At 34.7% G+C, this 19,416-nt stretch overlaps 1 protein-coding gene and 1 non-coding gene across 4 annotated transcripts; both read left to right on the forward strand.

Moving 5' to 3' along the window:
* The first annotated feature begins 306 nt into the window (after window positions 1–306).
* LOC111997692 (uncharacterized) lies at window positions 307–1,860 on the forward strand. The gene is made up of 2 exons (XR_010632825.1): window positions 307–582; window positions 696–1,860. It is a non-coding gene; the product is annotated as an uncharacterized LOC111997692 (transcript).
* A 3,802-nt stretch (window positions 1,861–5,662) lies between these two features.
* LOC111997674 (phytochrome A) lies at window positions 5,663–12,783 on the forward strand. Of its 3 annotated transcripts, none has more exons than XR_010632827.1 (6): window positions 5,663–6,610; window positions 7,421–9,487; window positions 9,917–10,733; window positions 11,245–11,535; window positions 11,803–12,097; window positions 12,200–12,783. XR_010632827.1 is itself a non-coding variant. In XM_024029789.2 (5 exons), the coding sequence occupies exons 2-5, from the start codon at window positions 7,432–7,434 to the stop codon at window positions 12,002–12,004; spliced, it is 3,366 nt and encodes a 1,121-aa protein (XP_023885557.2). In that variant the 5' UTR covers window positions 5,663–6,610; window positions 7,421–7,431; the 3' UTR covers window positions 12,005–12,180. The 3 variants fall into 3 exon arrangements, 1 of the variants encoding a protein (XP_023885557.2); XR_010632826.1 differs by having other exon boundaries at window positions 12,211–12,783; XM_024029789.2 differs by lacking the exon at window positions 12,200–12,783 and having other exon boundaries at window positions 11,803–12,180.
* The last annotated feature ends 6,633 nt before the right edge of the window (window positions 12,784–19,416 follow it).

A 19,416-nucleotide genomic window follows, 5' to 3' on the forward strand; every position in this document is an offset into this window, starting at 1 on the left:
GCCAAAATCGAGTCTAAGAGACTCGAAATGCTAGTAAGTAATATAGTTTAGAAAACGGAACAACTAACTAGATAATTAAAAAAAAAAAAATTAGTTAACTATTTTCCTCCGCATTGATATCATCCCTTGTCCCGCTAAAAGTACCTTACTAGGGTAGAGCCTAGATGTACTGTATTAACTACTAGGTTACAAAGAACACAGAATAGACAATCTGGTCCACACACTGAGTACGAAAATATAACACGTATAATTTTTTTTTTTTTTTTTTGAGAAAAATATAACACGTATAATAACTGGCCAACCATCTGATATCAAACACGTAACCACTGCTTGTATGATTGATTAAGTTTGATCTTCTATTACATAATTTCCTTTCAAAAAAATAAAATAATTAGCGTTACGGTTGCTGCTATGTGTTCCCCCCGACTCCTGAATCCCGATCCTGCGGCGAAGAAATCGAATATTTCAAACTATTTCTCTGAGAAACTTCAAATTCAAATCCAAGTCCCAATCTTTTCAACTGGAACTGGGTTCTCTCCTTTTTCTTCTCTAATCCCATATTCCTTCATCAAATTTATACTAGTAAGTAGTACTCCCTTCAACTGTGTGGTCCTTTCTTGAAGTTTTGCTGTATATTTGGACAAACAAAAGTTGATGTCTTTGTCTGATAAAGAGATCGCCAATGTTGGTGGCAGTGGTGGTGGTGGTGGTGCTGATGACGATGATGACAACAATTGTGTTGGTGGTGGGGTCCACGCCAGTGATGTTGTTGACGATGATGACAATGGAAAGAAGCAAAGAGGGTATGGATATGGATGTGGTGTTGGGTGTACGAGAAGTTTCACTAAAGCAAGGCAAGCGTTCCTAAATCCATTTACAAAAGCCAAGAAACAATTTCTCAGAAGAAAGAATAATAGGACTTCTTCTTCATCTTCTGGGTCTACTGGTGCCAGGATTTCAGGTAAGAGGTTTGGTTGTCTTAATAATGGTGGTAAAGGTTGTTGCTTTTGTTTAAGGCAACCTCAGACTTTGGAATCAAATTCTGGGTCTCGTACAAGTGACCCAAATGACCCAAATTTCACCTATGACATGCTGAAAGCTTTCATAGAGAATAATGATTTCTATTCCAAAGAATGCAATCCCCACTTTGATTTTGATCTCTCCTCACATGCTACTGAGTGAAGGACTTGTGTGAAATTGATTCCTCCGTTATCGTTTTGTTCCTGTTGTTTGGTAGTGATTGCTGAGAATGTTATCAATAGTTGAACGGGTTACAGAACATACAGATTAAGGACAAGGATGGCTGGGTTATAATGCAATTCTAGGCATTTTCATATGAAATTATGAATTGCCTATGGAAGAGTTTGGGGCACTTTCTCATGTTCTGTGTGAGAATGAGGAAGTATGACAGTATGTCCTAGATGTTTCAGCCATTTTCCATGTTAGCTTCCAAAAGTATGCAACTATAAGCTGAGGATGCATTTGCACGAATTGCGAGAACCGGGATTATATCCATCCAATTGTCATTTTGGTTTAGAAATTTGGATGCAATTTTTGTTATCCTATGAGTCATTAGTCAACTCATATCATCCCTTATTGCTCCTTGAAGAAATTTAATTCTTTATTGAACATGTTAGTAAGTTTTTACATTCAGTGCAAAGTAAAGGTGTAAGTAGATGCTGTATAGTAAAAATCAATATGTTTTTTTAGAGGAAGAGTACATTGATCCATAGCTGGACTGGAACAGGTTGTTGAAACCATTGAATTCTTATAATTTGTATATCATTCTTTTTGATGGGGATGTGGAGATGGATTGCAAATTAATGAGAACAAATTCAGATCAGTTAATATTTGAGCAAAGATTTGGTCTGGTAACACGCACTTCTTTATAGTTTTACTTACATTGGTGTCTCTGCTGTAGCTTTTGGCTTTAACAGAATTTCCTATATCTATTCATTATTTGTTCAAGAATGCCACTATTATTAACATAGGCTTCTGGGATACATTTTAACATCCAACATGCGTGTGTTTTTTCTTTTCTTCCCTGATTTTTCTGTCATTGTATCTTGGTTTATAATTGGAGGAAAAAAATTTCTTAAGAAATATTCTATAGCATTTTGGGTCAGATAGCATGAATTCTGATTATGCCTTCTTCTTCTTTTTATTTTGTTTTTATTTTTTATATTTCCTGCTAGAAGAGTTCTGATTATATACTGTGTTTGAATATCTAGTCCATGGATAATAGGCTGCCAGTTTGCTGTTGACATTCTATGTCAGACTACATGTTGAGGAAATTGGGGAATGGTAATCAATAATGATTACAATGTCTTAACTCTTAGGCTTTGCTTCTAGGGGATCTTTTCTAAACTTCCAATTGAGTCTTTGTAATTGGTATTTTTTAAAGAGTCTTGGTAGTTTACTGGATTTTTCATTCTTCTGATATGCTTGCATCTGTTAGCCCCCCAGTGGTATTCAGCTGCACAACTTATTAATATTTTACCAAGCAGCTGAGTTATTTGGTATTGCTTTAATATAATTTTTTGGTGAAGAAACTATATTTCTACCTGTTGCCTGTACTTGATCATCAGTTTGATATTGGAAACCAAGAAATGTATATATTCTTTTTGTTTCCTGAAGTTTTATTCCTAGCATATGGTAATGAAATTTTAATGCCAAGTAAAAAAAAAAGAAACATAAAAGTTTCTATAGGATGAACAATGTTCTTATAGTAAGCAACAATAAGATTCATTCAGAAATTCTTCTATAATCTAGTTTAGAGCATGATATGATTTCCATTTCTCAAATTTCTAGAAGAGCCTTATGAGAAATGAATATCTTTGTAGTCTGGCATTTAAGAATCATATAGTTTCTTTCCCCTGACCCTGTCTAGCTAGTGTCTTGGAATGCTTGCATATTCTGATAACTAGTTTATGTCAAAAACTCTATGGTTTCAGCTTGCAACTTAATAGTTAAGTAATCAGTTGACCCATTTTACTAATTAGACTACCATGGTTATTTAATGAAAATACCATTCTTCTCCCTTCTCTTTATACTTTTATAAACTATTGAACATCAGTATGATGTTGGAATCAATTAAAGCACCTAACTTCTTCCCTGTCCTGATAGCTACCTTCCTAGTTTGGGGGACCATCTTAAAATTTATATAAGGACAACATTTCTTTTCATAGCACTTTTTGAGCACAAGATTGACTGGATTGCTACTAATCTCCAAAAGCTCCATAAGAATGGAAGATTCTTGAATTTGCAATTTAAGCTATCTTTGGTTAGAAAGGCAAACTGGTTTAATTCACTGTGACTGATGTTTAAGATAAGTTGGGGGCTTATATAATAACTGACCATGGCTTGTGGTTAATGAAATTTATCTTGTGCCAATTACATGTACAGATCATTAGCTGTCTAGCTGATAAAGAGAAAAAACCACATCATTCCTGAACTTAAATAGATTTTTTTTACCAGTAGAATTTTCGGAAGATAGGATTTTTATCAATAGGGATGTGGAGGTGAGTTAAAATTTTGGGAAAACATTATTCAGCTTATCTTTTGGCCCCAAATTTTGGAAGCTAGTTGGGAAAAGGTTCACACTGGTAAATAATGAATTTGTTTCTTCAGCAGAAGTAGCTTATGACTACCTAAGGAAAAAAAAATTAAAAAGCTTAGAGCATTTGTATCTGCAACTTCAATCCTATTTTATTTTACAATCTCAAAAAGCTATTTATTCAATTATCCCATACCATTTTATAACAAACCAACATCCCAACTTTTATTTTCCTATTCTACTTATTAAAATAATATATATTACCCACTAAAATAATATAATATATTTCAATACAACTCTCTCTCTTTCTTCTCCCCATCTCTCTCCCACTTTATCAATTAAAATATATTATAATGTTTACCAAAGTGCTACAGTGCCATCCTACATTTAGGATAGCACTAGCACAATTGCAAAAAGATTCGCAATCGTAAGATTTTACAAGTCTGGCTGTTGGGCTTTTTTTGTGCCTTTATACTAAATTTTTCCTACATATACAATTTATAATTGACAATCGGAATTCTCTATTATGACTGATAAATAGTTTAAAGGATCCCAAACATTTTAAGTCGTGTACATATACTTTTGTGCTGTATCTTTGTCTTCTGTTCACATAAGGAAACTTTGAAGCATAATTCACGTACAAGTTCACATGTTACAGATTCTGGATGATATATGGACGATTTTTGGACATCTGCTATTTGAAAAAGTGTTTTTATATTCTCTTTTCTTTTTGCTTTGCCATAGATAGATTTATTCTCTTGGAAATGCTTGCTAGAAGCTTTATCTTAAAAGTCTTCTACCACAAATGAATGGACCACAGTAACCTGGGACACCTTTGAGCAAAAGAAAAGATTAGAGGGTTAAGTACATATTTGATTTTTTATGCAAGCAGCGGTGATTGGGGCACAAAGAACTTCTGCTCGGAATATTTTAAAGCACATGAAAAGATATATTTAATCTCAACGGTACTATATAAGCAAGAAGTAAGAGCTACATATTAATTATGTAGCATGTACTTCAGCCCAAAAAAAAATTATGTAGCATGTAAAGCACAATATATGAAGAGGAATTAATAGTTTTCTTGCTGGGTATCTGGAGGCAGATTTCTAGTAGTAAAATGCATCCATTTGAAACAGTTTAATTAGTTCAATTGTTGTTCAGATAAACCTTATTATGGGGTATTTAAACAGATAACATCAGGGGTGTTTTGCAAACCACAAGATTGAGTAACTATGAATAGTATAACAAGGTTTTTGTGTTTGTCAAATTTTATAAATTTGTATATGAATAGTTTTTGTATTACAATTGTAAACCAATTTTATAGTCTTATCAAACATTCCTATTATGTTTGACATCATCTTTTTCTTTTAACTTTTTAGCTTTTTAAAACCTCATTTTTGTAATTAAACTTGCAATAATAGCATGAAAAAATGTCATGCAGCTGTGCTAATTGGTCTGTCACTCCTAGAATTCCTCAAGGTGGTGACACCAAAAACAGAATTATGATGGAAATGTCAAACACCATTTGCAAATTAAATTTAAGATGGAAATCCAAAGATGTATGGGTGGTGCCATTGTTGAATCACTTTCTCCTGATTCAACCCACAAAGACAAGAGGCAGTTTTTCTTCAGAATGCATAACATGTCCTACTTGTTTTCAGTTTGAGATACGAAAATGGGATGCCATAAAAGGAGTCCTTATCTTCAAGCCTTTTCAACAACATTTTTTTTGAGATGTACTAAGTCCCATCGGATAAGGGAAAGAATAAAAAGTGAGCACGTGCACGTGCAGGACAATATATTTGCCACCTATAAATATATAATATATATATATATAAAATAAAAGTGAGGAAAGGAAAGAAAAGCAAAGCAAAACAAAAAATCCTGTAATGTGATTGTGAGTGAGATTCCCTGTAGATCCGGAAAACTGACCCATCACCTCCACCAAGAGCCAGAGCAAGAGCGTAGTACATTGTGATTGGCAAAACACAAACCCATAATCCTGTTTATCGAATCTGACACAGGACATTGAGGCCTACACGTGACTCCCATAGCTCACTTTGTTGCCACTCTTGTAGAATGTGTCCAAAGAAAAGAGTATGGGCTATCCCCATTCCCATTCCCATTCCCAACTTGTAACTTGTTCTTGTACAACTGAAGTCCCTACTTCTTGTTGATGAGTTACTGTCCACTCTACCTCGCACAAACGCAACAAACTGAATCACATTATTTGTTTAAGTGATCAATTATGAGCAATAAACACTTACGAAGTGATCGATTATGAATAATAAACACCCTTTTATATGAATTCACTCCTCACGATTAATTATCTCCATCAAAACTATATCAAAATTTGGAACTTTCTCATAAAGCAAATTCTTTTTCTCTGTCTCCCACCCTCCTTTCCATTTGTTTATTATTATCATCAATTTCTCATGTATGACTAATTGACAATCACCAAGGCTGTGTGATCCCACTTCCTATATTTTTATTTATAGCACATCTTTTGTTGGATTTATTCCTATTTTTTAATGGGAACCGACTTAGCTGAAATAGAAAGTGATTTCAGCACTGTTAAGAGGCAGGGACGAATAGAAATTCAAGATCATGCTATTTATGGGTGTCATCAACGACCACTATTATCCTTCTTTGGAAACCAAACCGCCCTCCTTATTATAATATTTTAATATATGTATCACTGGCACAGCTGGTGACTCTCTCACTCCCCTTGGATCCATGTCTTGGAGACGTGTTACATAAAAATCATTCTGAACCCATCAAGAAAGTTTGTCTGTGAGTTTGTTTATCTATGAAAAAAATACTACTACTATTAGTACAGGTGGTCCCTGCGAAGTGCTGGGATTGAAGGCAAAGCACAGACAGTGGAGGTGGTGATCGAGATGATGTGGTTTTTTCCATGAAATGGGGTTGGGATTTACTGGACACACTTTGGATTCTCTAATAAAACTTTCTCCAACCTGCTTTGTATCTCAGTTTGAGCCAGACTGATTCTCAGACATCTGGGTTTTGTTTCCTGAAGCTTTAAAAAACAAGGTTAGAGTTTTTTCCATTTCTTTCTTTTACATCTTCTGTAAAAACTTACTTCTTTACTCGGATTGAACATCTACTTTAGAAATTGTTGTCAGTCATAGCCCATGTATGAGTTAAAGTTTTCGTCTTGTCAATTTAATTGATCGGTTGTCGTACTAGTACCCCTTATCTTTCTTGGCTTTTGTTTTTGCTGAACTGCAACTACTCTTTAGTGTGTGGTTTAAAAATTAGTGTCTGTTAACGTTTTATATATGCGGCTTTGTACTTAATCAATAAATGGTGTGCTTTACAAAAGCAATGTTACATTCTACTGTTATCTGTTGATACTGTTAAGTGTTAACTGTGTTGCTGTCACTGATGCAAATATGCTTCAAAGAATCAAAGATAATCACAAGGAATCTTTGTTGTTTCTACTCTTTATTATGTTGCTGTAACTAATGGAAATATGCTTCATACAATCAAAAAGCATCCTTTTTTTACTAATCTTAAGGAAAAAGACTTGTATATTGATTTAGTTGTGAACAGATTTCTCCCTTCTCTGTATACACAGTGTCCTTATATTGAATGATTGAGGGAGATATTTAGAAAATTTTGATGTTTTTAGAGCATATTCATAATACTTCCTGTGCTAGTGCGACGCTATTGTTATTCTTACTGATAATACTAATACTACTGTGATGATGATGATGATGGATATCATGACAATGACAATGATCACAATAATAACTATATAATTATTTACTAGAATCAATTTTGGCAGCCCTTTTGATATGTTCTCATTCATGGGTTTTTTTTTTTTTTTTTGGAATTTAGTTTGGGTGAGAATGTCTTCTTCAAGGCCCAGCCGTTCATCCAGCAATTCAGGGCGCTCAAGACACAGTGCCAGGATTATTGCTCAGACCACTGTTGATGCAAAGCTTCACGCAGATTTTGAGTCATCGGGTGATTCTTTTGATTACTCTAGCTCAGTGCGTGTTACCAGTGCAGTTACTGGGGATCAACAACCCAGGTCTGACAAAGTAACCACAGCTTACCTCCATCACATACAGAAAGGCAAGCTGATCCAGCCATTTGGTTGCTTGCTAGCCTTAGATGACAAAACTTTCAAGGTCATTGCATACAGTGAGAATGCCCCTGAAATGCTGACCATGGTCAGTCATGCAGTCCCAAGTGTTGGAGACCACCCAGTTCTTGGCATTGGAACAGATGTAAGGACTATTTTCACTGCTCCCAGTGCCTCTGCATTGCAAAAGGCCCTAGGGTTTGCAGATGTTTCTCTTTTGAATCCCATTTTAGTCCATTGCAAGACATCTGGGAAGCCCTTTTACGCAATTGTGCATCGGGTAACAAGTAGCTTGATCATTGATTTTGAGCCAGTGAAGCCTTATGAAGTCCCGATGACGGCTGCTGGTGCCCTGCAATCATACAAGCTTGCAGCCAAAGCAATTACCCGATTGCAGTCTTTGCCTAGTGGTAGCATGGAAAGGCTTTGTGATACAATGGTTCAGGAGGTTTTTGAGCTCACAGGTTATGACAGGGTGATGGCATATAAATTTCATGATGATGATCATGGTGAAGTGGTCTCTGAGATTACAAAGCCAGGACTAGAGCCATATCTGGGTTTGCATTATCCAGCCACTGATATCCCTCAGGCTGCTCGTTTCTTATTTATGAAGAATAAGGTCCGTCTGATTGTTGATTGTCATGCCAGAAATGTGAAGGTGCTTCAAGATGAGAAGCTTCCATTTGATCTGACATTGTGTGGTTCAACCTTAAGGGCTCCACACAGTTGCCATTTACAGTACATGGAGAATATGAATTCCATTGCTTCTCTGGTTATGGCAGTTGTAGTCAATGAGGGGGATGAAGAAGGGGACAACTCTAACTCTGTGCAGCCTCAAAAGAGAAAGAGACTTTGGGGTTTAGTAGTATGCCATAACACAACTCCAAGGTTTGTTCCATTCCCTCTTAGGTATGCTTGTGAGTTCCTAGCCCAAGTATTTGCCATTCATGTGAATAAGGAATTGGAGTTGGAAAATCAAATTGTTGAGAAGAACATATTGCGTACCCAAACACTCTTGTGCGATTTGCTGATGCGAGATGCACCCTTGGGAATTGTTTCACAAAGCCCAAATATAATGGATCTCGTGAAGTGTGATGGTGCTGTCCTATTATACAAGAATAAGATATGGAGACTGGGAGTTACTCCAAGTGATTTCCAGCTGCATGACATAGCATCATGGCTCGAGGAGTACCATATGGATTCTACAGGTTTGAGTACAGATAGTCTGTATGATGCGGGGTTCCCAGGGGCTCTTGCGCTTGGTGATGAAGTATGTGGAATGGCAGCTGTGAGGATAACTTCCAAGGACATGATTTTCTGGTTTCGCTCCCACACTGCTGCTGAAATTCAATGGGGTGGTGCAAAGCATGAACCTGGTGAGAAGGATGACGGTAGGAGGATGCACCCGAGATCTTCATTCAAGGCTTTCCTTGATGTTGTCAAGACAAGGAGTTTACCCTGGAAGGACTATGAAATGGATGCAATCCATTCTTTGCAGCTTATCTTGAGGAATGCATTTAAAGATGTTGAAGCGACAAATATAAGTAACAATGCAATTAACATGAAGCTCAGTGACCTCAAAATTGAAGGGATGCAAGAACTGGAAGCAGTGACAAGTGAGATGGTCCGTTTAATTGAAACAGCCACAGTGCCAATTCTGGCAGTTGATGTTGATGGGCTGATTAATGGGTGGAATACAAAGATTGCAGAGTTAACTGGTCTTGCTGTTGATAAAGCAATTGGAAATCATTTTCTCACACTTGTAGAAGATTCTTCGACTGATATAGTCAAAAGGATGTTGTCCTTGGCACTGCAGGGTATTTTCCATCCAGATTTTTTTTTTTCCCCCTATAATTTGATAGCTGGGGTTGGGGGATTTGAACTCTAGACATCTTTGTTAGAAACAACAAGAAGTGTCAGTTGAGTTACAAGACTTTTGGCTATCCAAATTTTCTATTTTAACTTCATAAAATTATTAACTCAGACTAGTAACGTAGATATGCATAAGCATGAGTTAGTGTGTGACACTTAGGCATATCCCAATTATTTTATCTAATACCATGCTTGTGCATCAAATTAATTGAGAAGTGTGAGAAAGCACAAGAGATATTGGAGTTAATGGCTTGGGATGTGTTCACCATGCCTGAAACAAAGGGATTTGATATTTTTTTAGTGCTTTTTTTTCTTTTGCTTCTTAAGAATTTATAATAATTTGTTTATGTTCTTTTACCTTCTCATTTGATCAGGAAAAGAAGAGCAGAACATCCAATTCGAGATCAAAACACATGGGTCTAAGAGTGATTCTGGTCCCATCAGCTTAGTTGTGAATGCATGTGCAAGTAAGGATCTTCGAGATAATGTTGTGGGGGTTTGTTTTGTGGCCCAGGACATCACTGGTCAGAAGATAGTCATGGATAAGTTCACCAGGATTGAAGGCGATTACAAAGCTATTGTACAAAATCCGAACCCATTGATTCCTCCAATATTTGGTACGGATGAATTTGGGTGGTGCTGTGAGTGGAATCCAGCAATGACAACGGTAAGTGGGTGGACACGAGAGGAAGTGATAGATAAAATGCTCTTGGGAGAGGTTTTTGGGACACATACATCTTGCTGTCGCCTCAAGAATCAGGAAGCTTTTGTAAATCTTGGAGTTGTACTTAATAATGTAATGACTGGTCAGGAATCTGAGAAGGTCACTTTCAGTTTCTTTGCTCGGAGTGGAAAGTATGTGGAGTGCCTGCTATGTGTGAGTAAGAAATTGGACAGAGAGGGTGCAGTCACTGGGGTCTTTTGCTTCTTGCAGCTTGCTAGCCAGGAGCTGCAACAAGCACTTCATATACAGCGTTTATCTGAGCAAACTGCCATGAAGAGATTGAAAGCATTGGCTTATATAAAAAGGCAGATACGAAATCCTTTATCTGGGATTATATTTTCTCGGAAAATGATGGAAGGTACTGAGTTAGGAGTTGAACAAAAACAGCTTCTGCATACTAGTGTCCAGTGCCAGCACCAGATCAGCAAGGTTATTGACGACTCAGATCTTGATAGCATCATTGATGGGTATGATATATTTAAACTCTTAACAAGTGACTTTCCTATCCTTTTATGTTATTACAAATCCATGCATTTATCAAAAGAAATTTCCATACTCTGCTGCACTTCATCCTATGTGGTTTCATGACTATAGATGGAATAATTAGATGAGTAGAAAAAGATGATCAGGCCTAGGTTTTTAGAGTCTACCAGATCATTTTGATTCATTACTTAAGTCATATGATGAAGCCTATAGTGAAGAAATTTCTGGTAAAATACTGTCGTCAAAATTGATCCACTATAGTAATCTTTATCCACAACTATAAGAAGGTTATTGATTTTAATGCCCATACTATTTTTTAGAAGAGTTATTTGCTATTGCACAGGGTAGCGTCAATTTACATGATGAAGTGTTAAGAATACCAGGATTACATAAGGATAACAAAGGGAGTAAATCTATTTCTCCAGTTTTAATTCTGACCATGATTTATTATAACCTAATAATTTCTTTTCCCTTTGTTGTATGAATTCTCTACAGCTACTTGGATCTCGAAATGGTTGAATTTACACTGCATGAAATATTGGCTGCCTCTATAAGTCAAGTCATGGCAAAGAGCAATGACAAGGGTATCCTAATGGTCAATGGTGTGGCAGAGGAGATTGTGAATGAAACCTTATATGGTGATAGTATTAGGCTTCAACAGGTCTTAGCTGATTTCTTGTTGATATCAGTAAATTATGCAGCAACTGGAGGCCAGCTTAATGTTGCAGCCAGTTTGACCAAGGATCAACTGGGGCAATCTGTTCATCTTGCACGTCTTGAGCTCAGGTACAAACTCCTCGGGCACAAATTGACACTGAGTCCATAAAAAATATTAGTACATCTGTTTCTGCTGTGTGTAGTCTGCTCCTAACGTGAATTTGAGTGCATGAAAGAACAAAAAATTCTTGGACCTGATGCATATAGCCATTTATTCAGACAAATACTTGACCTTGTGAATAAAAGGAACTTGTACTTGCTCCTGACTTCTACGAGCACACAGAGTACTTATCTTCATCCAAAGTCATAACCTTTTAAATTTATTTCTTGGATCAGGATTTCACATTCAGGTGGAGGGGTGCCAGAAGCATTGCTGAACCAGATGTTTGGAACTGATGGAGATCCATCTGAGGAGGGAATCAGCCTGTTCATTAGCAGAAAGCTATTAAAGCTCATGAATGGAGATGTACGGTATCTAAGGGAAGCAGGAAAATCAACCTTCATCATATCTGTTGAACTTGCTGCCACACATAAGTAGCAGGCCTAAAAGATTTTCAAAGAAAAATGTTGCGCAATCTATTTATTACCGTTTGAGAAGAACAGAAGCTCAAAGCTGTATTTCACTTGCAATGTAATTCTCCTTTATTTATGTCTTTTGTTGACATTTTTGTGTTGGTTTAACCTGTAAATAAGCAAGTTTGCAATGTTTTCTAATCAAGTTTCCCATTGCTAGGAAACTCTTAGATTTGTGGCATTTGTTTTATGATGAATGCCATAATGGTTCCCTCTTGAGCAATCTTGCAGTGAGGACAGCTGATAGAAATCTCCTTTAGTTGCTTCAATAGGTTGAAGGAGCTGGTAAGGAAATCTTCTTCGTAAGGTTTTGGATAGTAAATTGAGGTATAGACTAGATAGATGATTATAGTCATTTGGCTGACTATTGAACGAAAAAGCTTGCAGCTAACTCAAAAAGGACAACAATTACCAGAGATTGTTTGTCCTTTCTGTTCTGGCTATTCAGCTGAGAATGATTTTGGCTGGGGTTTCTCAAATGATGATGGCGAAAACGTTACAAAGACTCGTGCCTAATAATCCATCTTGGAAAGCAAGCTTCCCAAGTGAATATATGCCTTTTTCCTTCTTGGTAGTCTGTTTAGATTGCTTTTGATCAGTAATTTTTAGATCTGTGTTGTTGGAACTTCTAGATCTATGTATTTTTGGATTTCACAAGTTTTTTGCGCTGTTTCTTATATTCTCCTTGTACTTGGATTTCACCCTCTTCTCTTTTTAATGTAACTTTTATCATGAGGACTATAATCAACATACATTAAACTTCTATTTTAGCCCTTTCGAGAATAATCTTTCACATAATTTCTTGGTTCCTATATTTCTTTTGGTTCATTTGAAGCTCATTAGATTAAGCTCAGCAAACAATGAGGTGAAGGTGTTGTGATTAATGCCCTTAAATCCTATTGTATGATGTTATATATGATACTATATATGACATTATGTATGACTTAATATTGTAATTAATAAAGTTGTTTTATTATTATCTAAAATAATGATAACATGAATATTCGGACATTATCATATAGTCCATGAGATGCATAGTATGTGATTTATGTGAAAAGTCACAGAAGATATAAATCACAAGTTCTTTGTAAACTCAGAATTTTAGTTCGTAGTCGGTAATGAAATTAGACATTTCATCTACGACGACTATAACATGTCAACTAAAATGATTTGTCTTGATCATGGAAGTGGTATTAAATATAATTAATGGTAACTTTGGACTTGTCAAGAGTTGACAGAAAAAGCTCAAGACCCATTGGAACTAGTGTCTTATTTGTTCCCTTTTGGTCTCATTTCAAGCCACATACTAGAGCCCAATTGGAAATGCCCAAAAGGCTAGCCCAATTAGATAATTAATTATTATGAGAGAAACATACAGAATTTTGAAATAAACAACAAGTTTATGAAATGGCATGAATGTGAGAGTTGGACACTTTCTCATTTTCTCTAGAACATACACATATACTGATTAAGAGACCACACATCTTGGCGTTAGTGGAATTGGAGTGCAGATTGAAAGTGTCCTCGAGAACTTTTGATCTTTGGTTTTGAAATTTACTGCACTAAGATATACTCTCTTGTTCTATATTCTAAAACTTACATAGTGCATGTTATCAATTGCGAATGAATTAGATCTGTTAATTTTTCGCCGCGTATGTTTTGTATGCAATACAAACATGTGATTATCCAACAAAAGGGGGTTTTTATTTTTTATTTTATTAAATGAAAACTCCATTTCTCATTAATAAACAATCCGAACTAGTTTTGAGAGAGACCTTTCAAACTTCTTATATATCTTTTATTTTTTGTGAATTTTGAAAATCTAATCGTTGAATTTTATATTCTTTATGTTCTTAACATGCATATCCAATTTTGTTCAAATCATATGTTATTTAATATTTGATTAATAAACTTATTTTTTATATACAATTTTAGATCACAAAAACTTGAAATTTTAACATTTGTTTGATGCCATAGCAATTAATCTTTGATCTTCTTGAAATTTTGCAAGCATAAAGGATATAATAAGAACATGCAATCCAACGGTTAGATTTTCAAAATTCACATTTAGTATATATATATATATATATATTTTTTTTTTTTTTTTTGCGTTCTTGGCTGTTGATTGTGTTGTTGCTGGTTTTTGTTCTCACCAAGTGCAGCGGCTCTCTTTTCTTTTCTGCGTGTCTGTGTTGTTGTGTGAGACCCAGAAATGGTTTGAAGGTAAAATAGGAGCGTAAAACCATTTCCGGGTCAAAGGTGAAAATTTGGTCAAAGATAAGGCATATTTTCCGGAAATTGAATTTTCCTTTGCTTGCCAAACACATGGGTCAGGTGGTAAATGATTTCCTGAAATCATTTACCACCAAAACAAACGGACCCTAAGAGACCATACATCTTGGCGTTAGTGGAATTGAAGTGAAGATTGAAAGTGTCCTCGAGAACTTTTGATCTTTGGTTTTGAAATTTACTGCACTAAGATACACTCTCTTGTTCTATATTCTAAAACTTACATAGTGCATGTTATCAATTGCGAATGAATTAGATCTGTTAATTTTCCGCTGCGTATGTTTTGTATGCAATACAAACATGTGATTATCCAACAAAAGGGGTTTTTTCTTTTTTATTTTATTAAATGAAAACTCCATTTCTCATTAATAAACTATCTGAACTAGTTTTGAGAGAGACTTTTCAAACTTCTTATATATCTTTTATTTTTTGTGAATTTTGAAAATCTAACCGTTGAATTTTATATTCTTTATGTTCTTAACATGCATATCCAATTTTGTTCAAATCAGATGTTATTTAATATTTGATTAATAAACTTATTTTTTATATACAATTTTAGATCACAAAAACTTGAAATTTTAACATTTGTTTGATGCCATAGCAATTAATCTTTGATCTTCTTGAAATTTTGCAAGCATAAAGGATATAATAAGAACATGCAATCCAACGGTTAGATTTTCAAAATTCACATTTAGTATATATATATATATATATGAGAAATTTGTAGGGTTTTTCTCCAAATTAGTTTGGAGAGAAACTTTGTTCATTACTAACTCTCTCTAATTAGCTCAACTTGTGGGGAGAAGGGATTTTTTATTTTATTATTTTATTTTATTAAACGAAAACCCCATTTATCTCACTTTCTAGTTGGCTTAACCTGTGTAATCTCTCGTCATCGAATAAGAGATCTAGGGTTTAAACTCATCTACACTGAAAATCAATTGGCTTTTTTGGCTTAATAATAAAGAGCAATCGTCATGGAACGGTGGTCATAGTTTGAAATACTATTAATCTATCCAAAAAATACACCACATTTCTCCAATCTAAGGTAGGAATTTTTTTGGTCCCATTCTTGAAATCCTTGTGCTTGGCCCTTATTTGGCTCTTAAATTTTTCACAGGACAAGTAATATTGTCAAGTTAGGCAATGGATTTTCTCCTTAACAATACCACAGGAAGAAGAAAAAAAAGCTCCAAGTAAAAACCAATTAATGTCTTGGTCTTAGAATAAAAATTAATTATCTTAGAATGGATGTCATAAATTTAAATCATATTGTATAAAAATAATAAACTAAAATAAAACACCATGGATCAAGTTTTAACTCTCATTGCAAGCTAAACATGAAATTTCACGATCTACTGAAAAACTTGGTGGAAGTAATAGAGGTAATGGTCAAATGGAGCTCTTCCAAGATGCTATTGATGAGTGTGGAATTCTTGGACCTTGGCTTTTCAGGTTCTGCAATTACTTGGCAAAAACTTTCAAATCTGGCCATTCTATATGGGAGAGGCTTGATCGAACTTTAGCTTCGAATGATTGGTTCCTTAAAAAGATTAAAAAGAGTTCTATAAATATTATTTCAGAACATCAGAGTGTTTTCACCAAAAATAGGTTAATTTCAGATAATATATTGGTAACTTTTGAAACTCTCTACGGTATGTAGAATCACAAGTCTGAAAAAGAAGGGTACATGACTCTCAAACTCAACATGAGTAAGGCGTTTGATATGGTAGAATGAACTTTCTTGGAGGTTATGATGAGGAAGCTCGGTTTCCAAGAAAATGGATTTCTTTTATGCCGGTATGTGTTCACCCTCTTTTTTTATTCCTTCCTTGTTAACGGTAAATCCAAAGGTATGATTTCTCCAACTAGGGGAATCCATCAAGGAGACCTCCTCTTCCTTTTATGTACTGAAGGATTCCATGGCATTATTTCACAAGCGGCTATCGATGAAGCTATTAGAGGTTACTCTCTATGCAAGTGAAGCCCAAGACTATCCCATCTACTCTTTGCGAATGACAATCTTCTTTTTTGTAAAGCTACTTGTGATGAATGTAATAAAGTCTTGGAGTTGTTGTCCACTTATAAGAAAATTTCAGGCCAAAAGATTAATAGAGATAAAACAAATGTCTTTTTTAGTAAGTTCGCCTCGTCAACCTTGCGACAAGTAATTAGAGATACCTTAGGTGTGGTCGAAATCCAGCAATTTTAGAAGTACTTGGGGCTGCCTTCTCTTGTGAGGAGGCAAAAGAAAGCAAGTTTTAACTATATTAAAGAGAGGGTGTGGCAAAAATTACAAGGGTGGGAGACTAAGTTACTATCACAAGTAGACAGAGAGATTCTAATAAAAGCTGTAGCATAGGCCATCCCCACATATGATATATGTTGCTTTAAGCTCCCAATGGGTCTATGTAATAAGATTGAAAGTCTTATTCGAAAAATTTGGTAGAGACAATTGGATGATCACCGAAAGATTCATTGGGTAAACTGGAAAGATATGTGTAAACAGAAGTTTGATGGTGGGATGGGGTTCAAAGGTCTTGCCTTTTTAAATGAAACTCTCCTAGCCAAACAAGCTTGGCAGCTGCTGCATAACCAAAAATCTATCTTTTATAGAGTTTTCAAGATGAGATTTTTTCCTAACTAATCTATCTTAGAAGCCAAAGATTCTAATTCCGGGTCTTATGCTTGTAAGAGCATTTTAAAAGGGAATGATGTGCTTAGGTGTGTTTTCTTTGGCAGGGTTGGTAGTAGTGCATTAGTGAAGATCTGGCAAGACAATTGGCTACCTATTCTGAACCAACCGAAGGTCCTTTGTCCAATTTTCAATGACTACGATGACGCTCTAGTGAGTTATTTAATTAATCCAGAAAGTAAACAGTGGCATACTGAGCTAATTGATTCAATCTTTTCACCCTAAGAAGCTATGACTATAAAATCCATACCTTTGAGTCGTTTCACTAATGATAATAAAATTTTTTAGCCTCATGATCCGAAGGAAATTTATTCAATTAAATCTGGATATCACTTCTTTCAAAGTGATAATCAACTCCCCAACCTAAATCCAAGAAATAGCTCTAAAATATTTTGGAAGAAAGTTTGGGGAATGGCTACTCCTGGAAGGTTAAAAACATGTTTTGGAGGGCTTGCAAAAGCAAATTTGGAGCGTCAAAGGGTAATTGAGGACTCTATTTGTGATCACTATAAATTAGCTCCAATGGTATGCTCTAAATCAACTTTGATGGAGCCATGTTCTAAAAAGAAGGTCGAGCTAGTATACAGGTTATCAGTAGGGTTGAGAAGGGTTTAACTATAGCACCTTTGTCTTAGAATATGGCTCTTCCTCAGTCTGCTGCAGAGATTGAAGCTTTGGTAGCTATGAAGGCTCTCAAGTTCTCTCAAGATCTTGGAAATTTAGAAGTTGTTTTGGAAGGTGATTTAGGGCACGTTTGGTACACTATAATAAACATTGTAATGGAGTATATGAGAATAATCATTCAATTATTTGATTATGTTTTTATTACAAGCAATAGCTATTCCTTAGTAATAGCTATTCTTTAAAATAAAAAATAGCTGTTTTATTTTATTTTTTTATTTTTACAAGATATAATTTCTACTTTAGCTTAATATAAGTATATATGTGTGTGAAGCTCCCTCTTGGAGACTTGAACATTGACTCTAGCCCCCCCACATCCTATAAGCACTTATACTTGTGGAGTGATCACCGCACTAAGGGTACGTTTGGTATACTGAATGGGAATTACAACAGGAATTGTAATCTTTATTACTAGTAATAAAATGTGTTGTAATGTAATAACTAAACCTATTCATTAGTTTGGTTGTAAGTTATAACATTAGAATGAAACTTAACATTTATTTTAGGAAATATCTTATTCATATAATTAAATTTCCTTAAAAATTGTTATTTTTAAATTTAAGAAAAATATGTGTTATTTTTTATGATTTTTTATTTTTATAATTATTAGATGTATATGGAAGGTTTGTTTATTTAGAAATATATTAAGTTTTGAAATTAATGCACCTACTAAGAAATAACTAATACAACCTTTTAAAGATGAATAGTTATTCCTCATTTTGAAGAATAGCTATTCATAAGGAATGACTATTCCTTGTAATAAAAACATAATCAAACTAAAGAATAATTAAACCATAGGAATAACTATTACATTACAACGTCTATTACAGTCTACCAAACATGCCGTAAGGGTGCGTAGTGGTAAAATAAAGAATAGTTATTTATTCTCAATATGATTTTAATTGCTATTCCTTAACCTACATAATTATCAAAAAAAAAAAAAAAATCTATTAAAAGAAAGTTACCAAAATACCTAAGGCTACTATTGCTAGTCTCTTCTCCATTAAATACTCTCTCTCTCTCTCTCTCATAACTGTAGCTTCATTGACGATGTCTGTGTTGAAATTTTCTTTAGGTTTTTGATGAGATTTCTTTTAAATTTTATTGGTTGTTCTACCACCACGAGATAATGGATGGTTTTGTTTTTTCTTCTTCTCTTTACCAAATGGATGGGATTTTTCTTTATATATATATATATATATATATAAAGAACAACCCCAGTAACGCACTAGCATCGCAAATCTTTATTATCTGTTGGTGGTAGAAGTCCTTGGCTTCGGATGACAACTGACAATACTTGTTTCATACAATTTTATTTTAGAAATAGGGAATTCTTTTAAAAGGGGTATTATAGGAAATTTCACTATAATATGATGCAATTCCACTACTTAAGAATTCTATTCCTTCCCCTCCAAAATAAATAAATAAATAAATAAATAAATTCTATTCCTTTGTTATCACCAAACAATGAATAGTAATAATTATTCTATTCCAACTTCATGTATCTCTTATAATACTTATTCCTATTATATTTTAATGGTGATTACAATATACTAAATAGGCTCTTAGAGTTGATTACTAACTCGTTGAAGAGCAATGAAGAATCTCTAGTTGCTTATGGTCATTTAATTTTCGATGCAAAAGTGTTTGCAAGATCTTTCTGTTCTATTAATTTTTCACATACTCGTAGTCAGAATAAATCTATAACTCAT

The sequence above is a fragment of the Quercus suber genome, unplaced genomic scaffold (genome assembly GCF_002906115.3).
Source record: "Quercus suber isolate HL8 unplaced genomic scaffold, Cork oak 2.0 scaffold_321, whole genome shotgun sequence".
Classification (NCBI taxonomy): Eukaryota; Viridiplantae; Streptophyta; class Magnoliopsida; order Fagales; family Fagaceae; genus Quercus; species Quercus suber.

Coding starts and splice junctions, on each gene's coding strand:
- LOC111997674 (XM_024029789.2), top strand. CDS start 7,432: ATGTCTTCTTCAAGGCCCAGCCGTTCATCCAGCAATTCAGGGCGCTCA. Junction 10,734..11,244: donor CTTGATAGCATCATTGATGG/GTATGATATATT, acceptor AATTCTCTACAG/CTACTTGGATCTCGAAATGG. Junction 11,536..11,802: donor CTTGCACGTCTTGAGCTCAG/GTACAAACTCCT, acceptor TTCTTGGATCAG/GATTTCACATTCAGGTGGAG.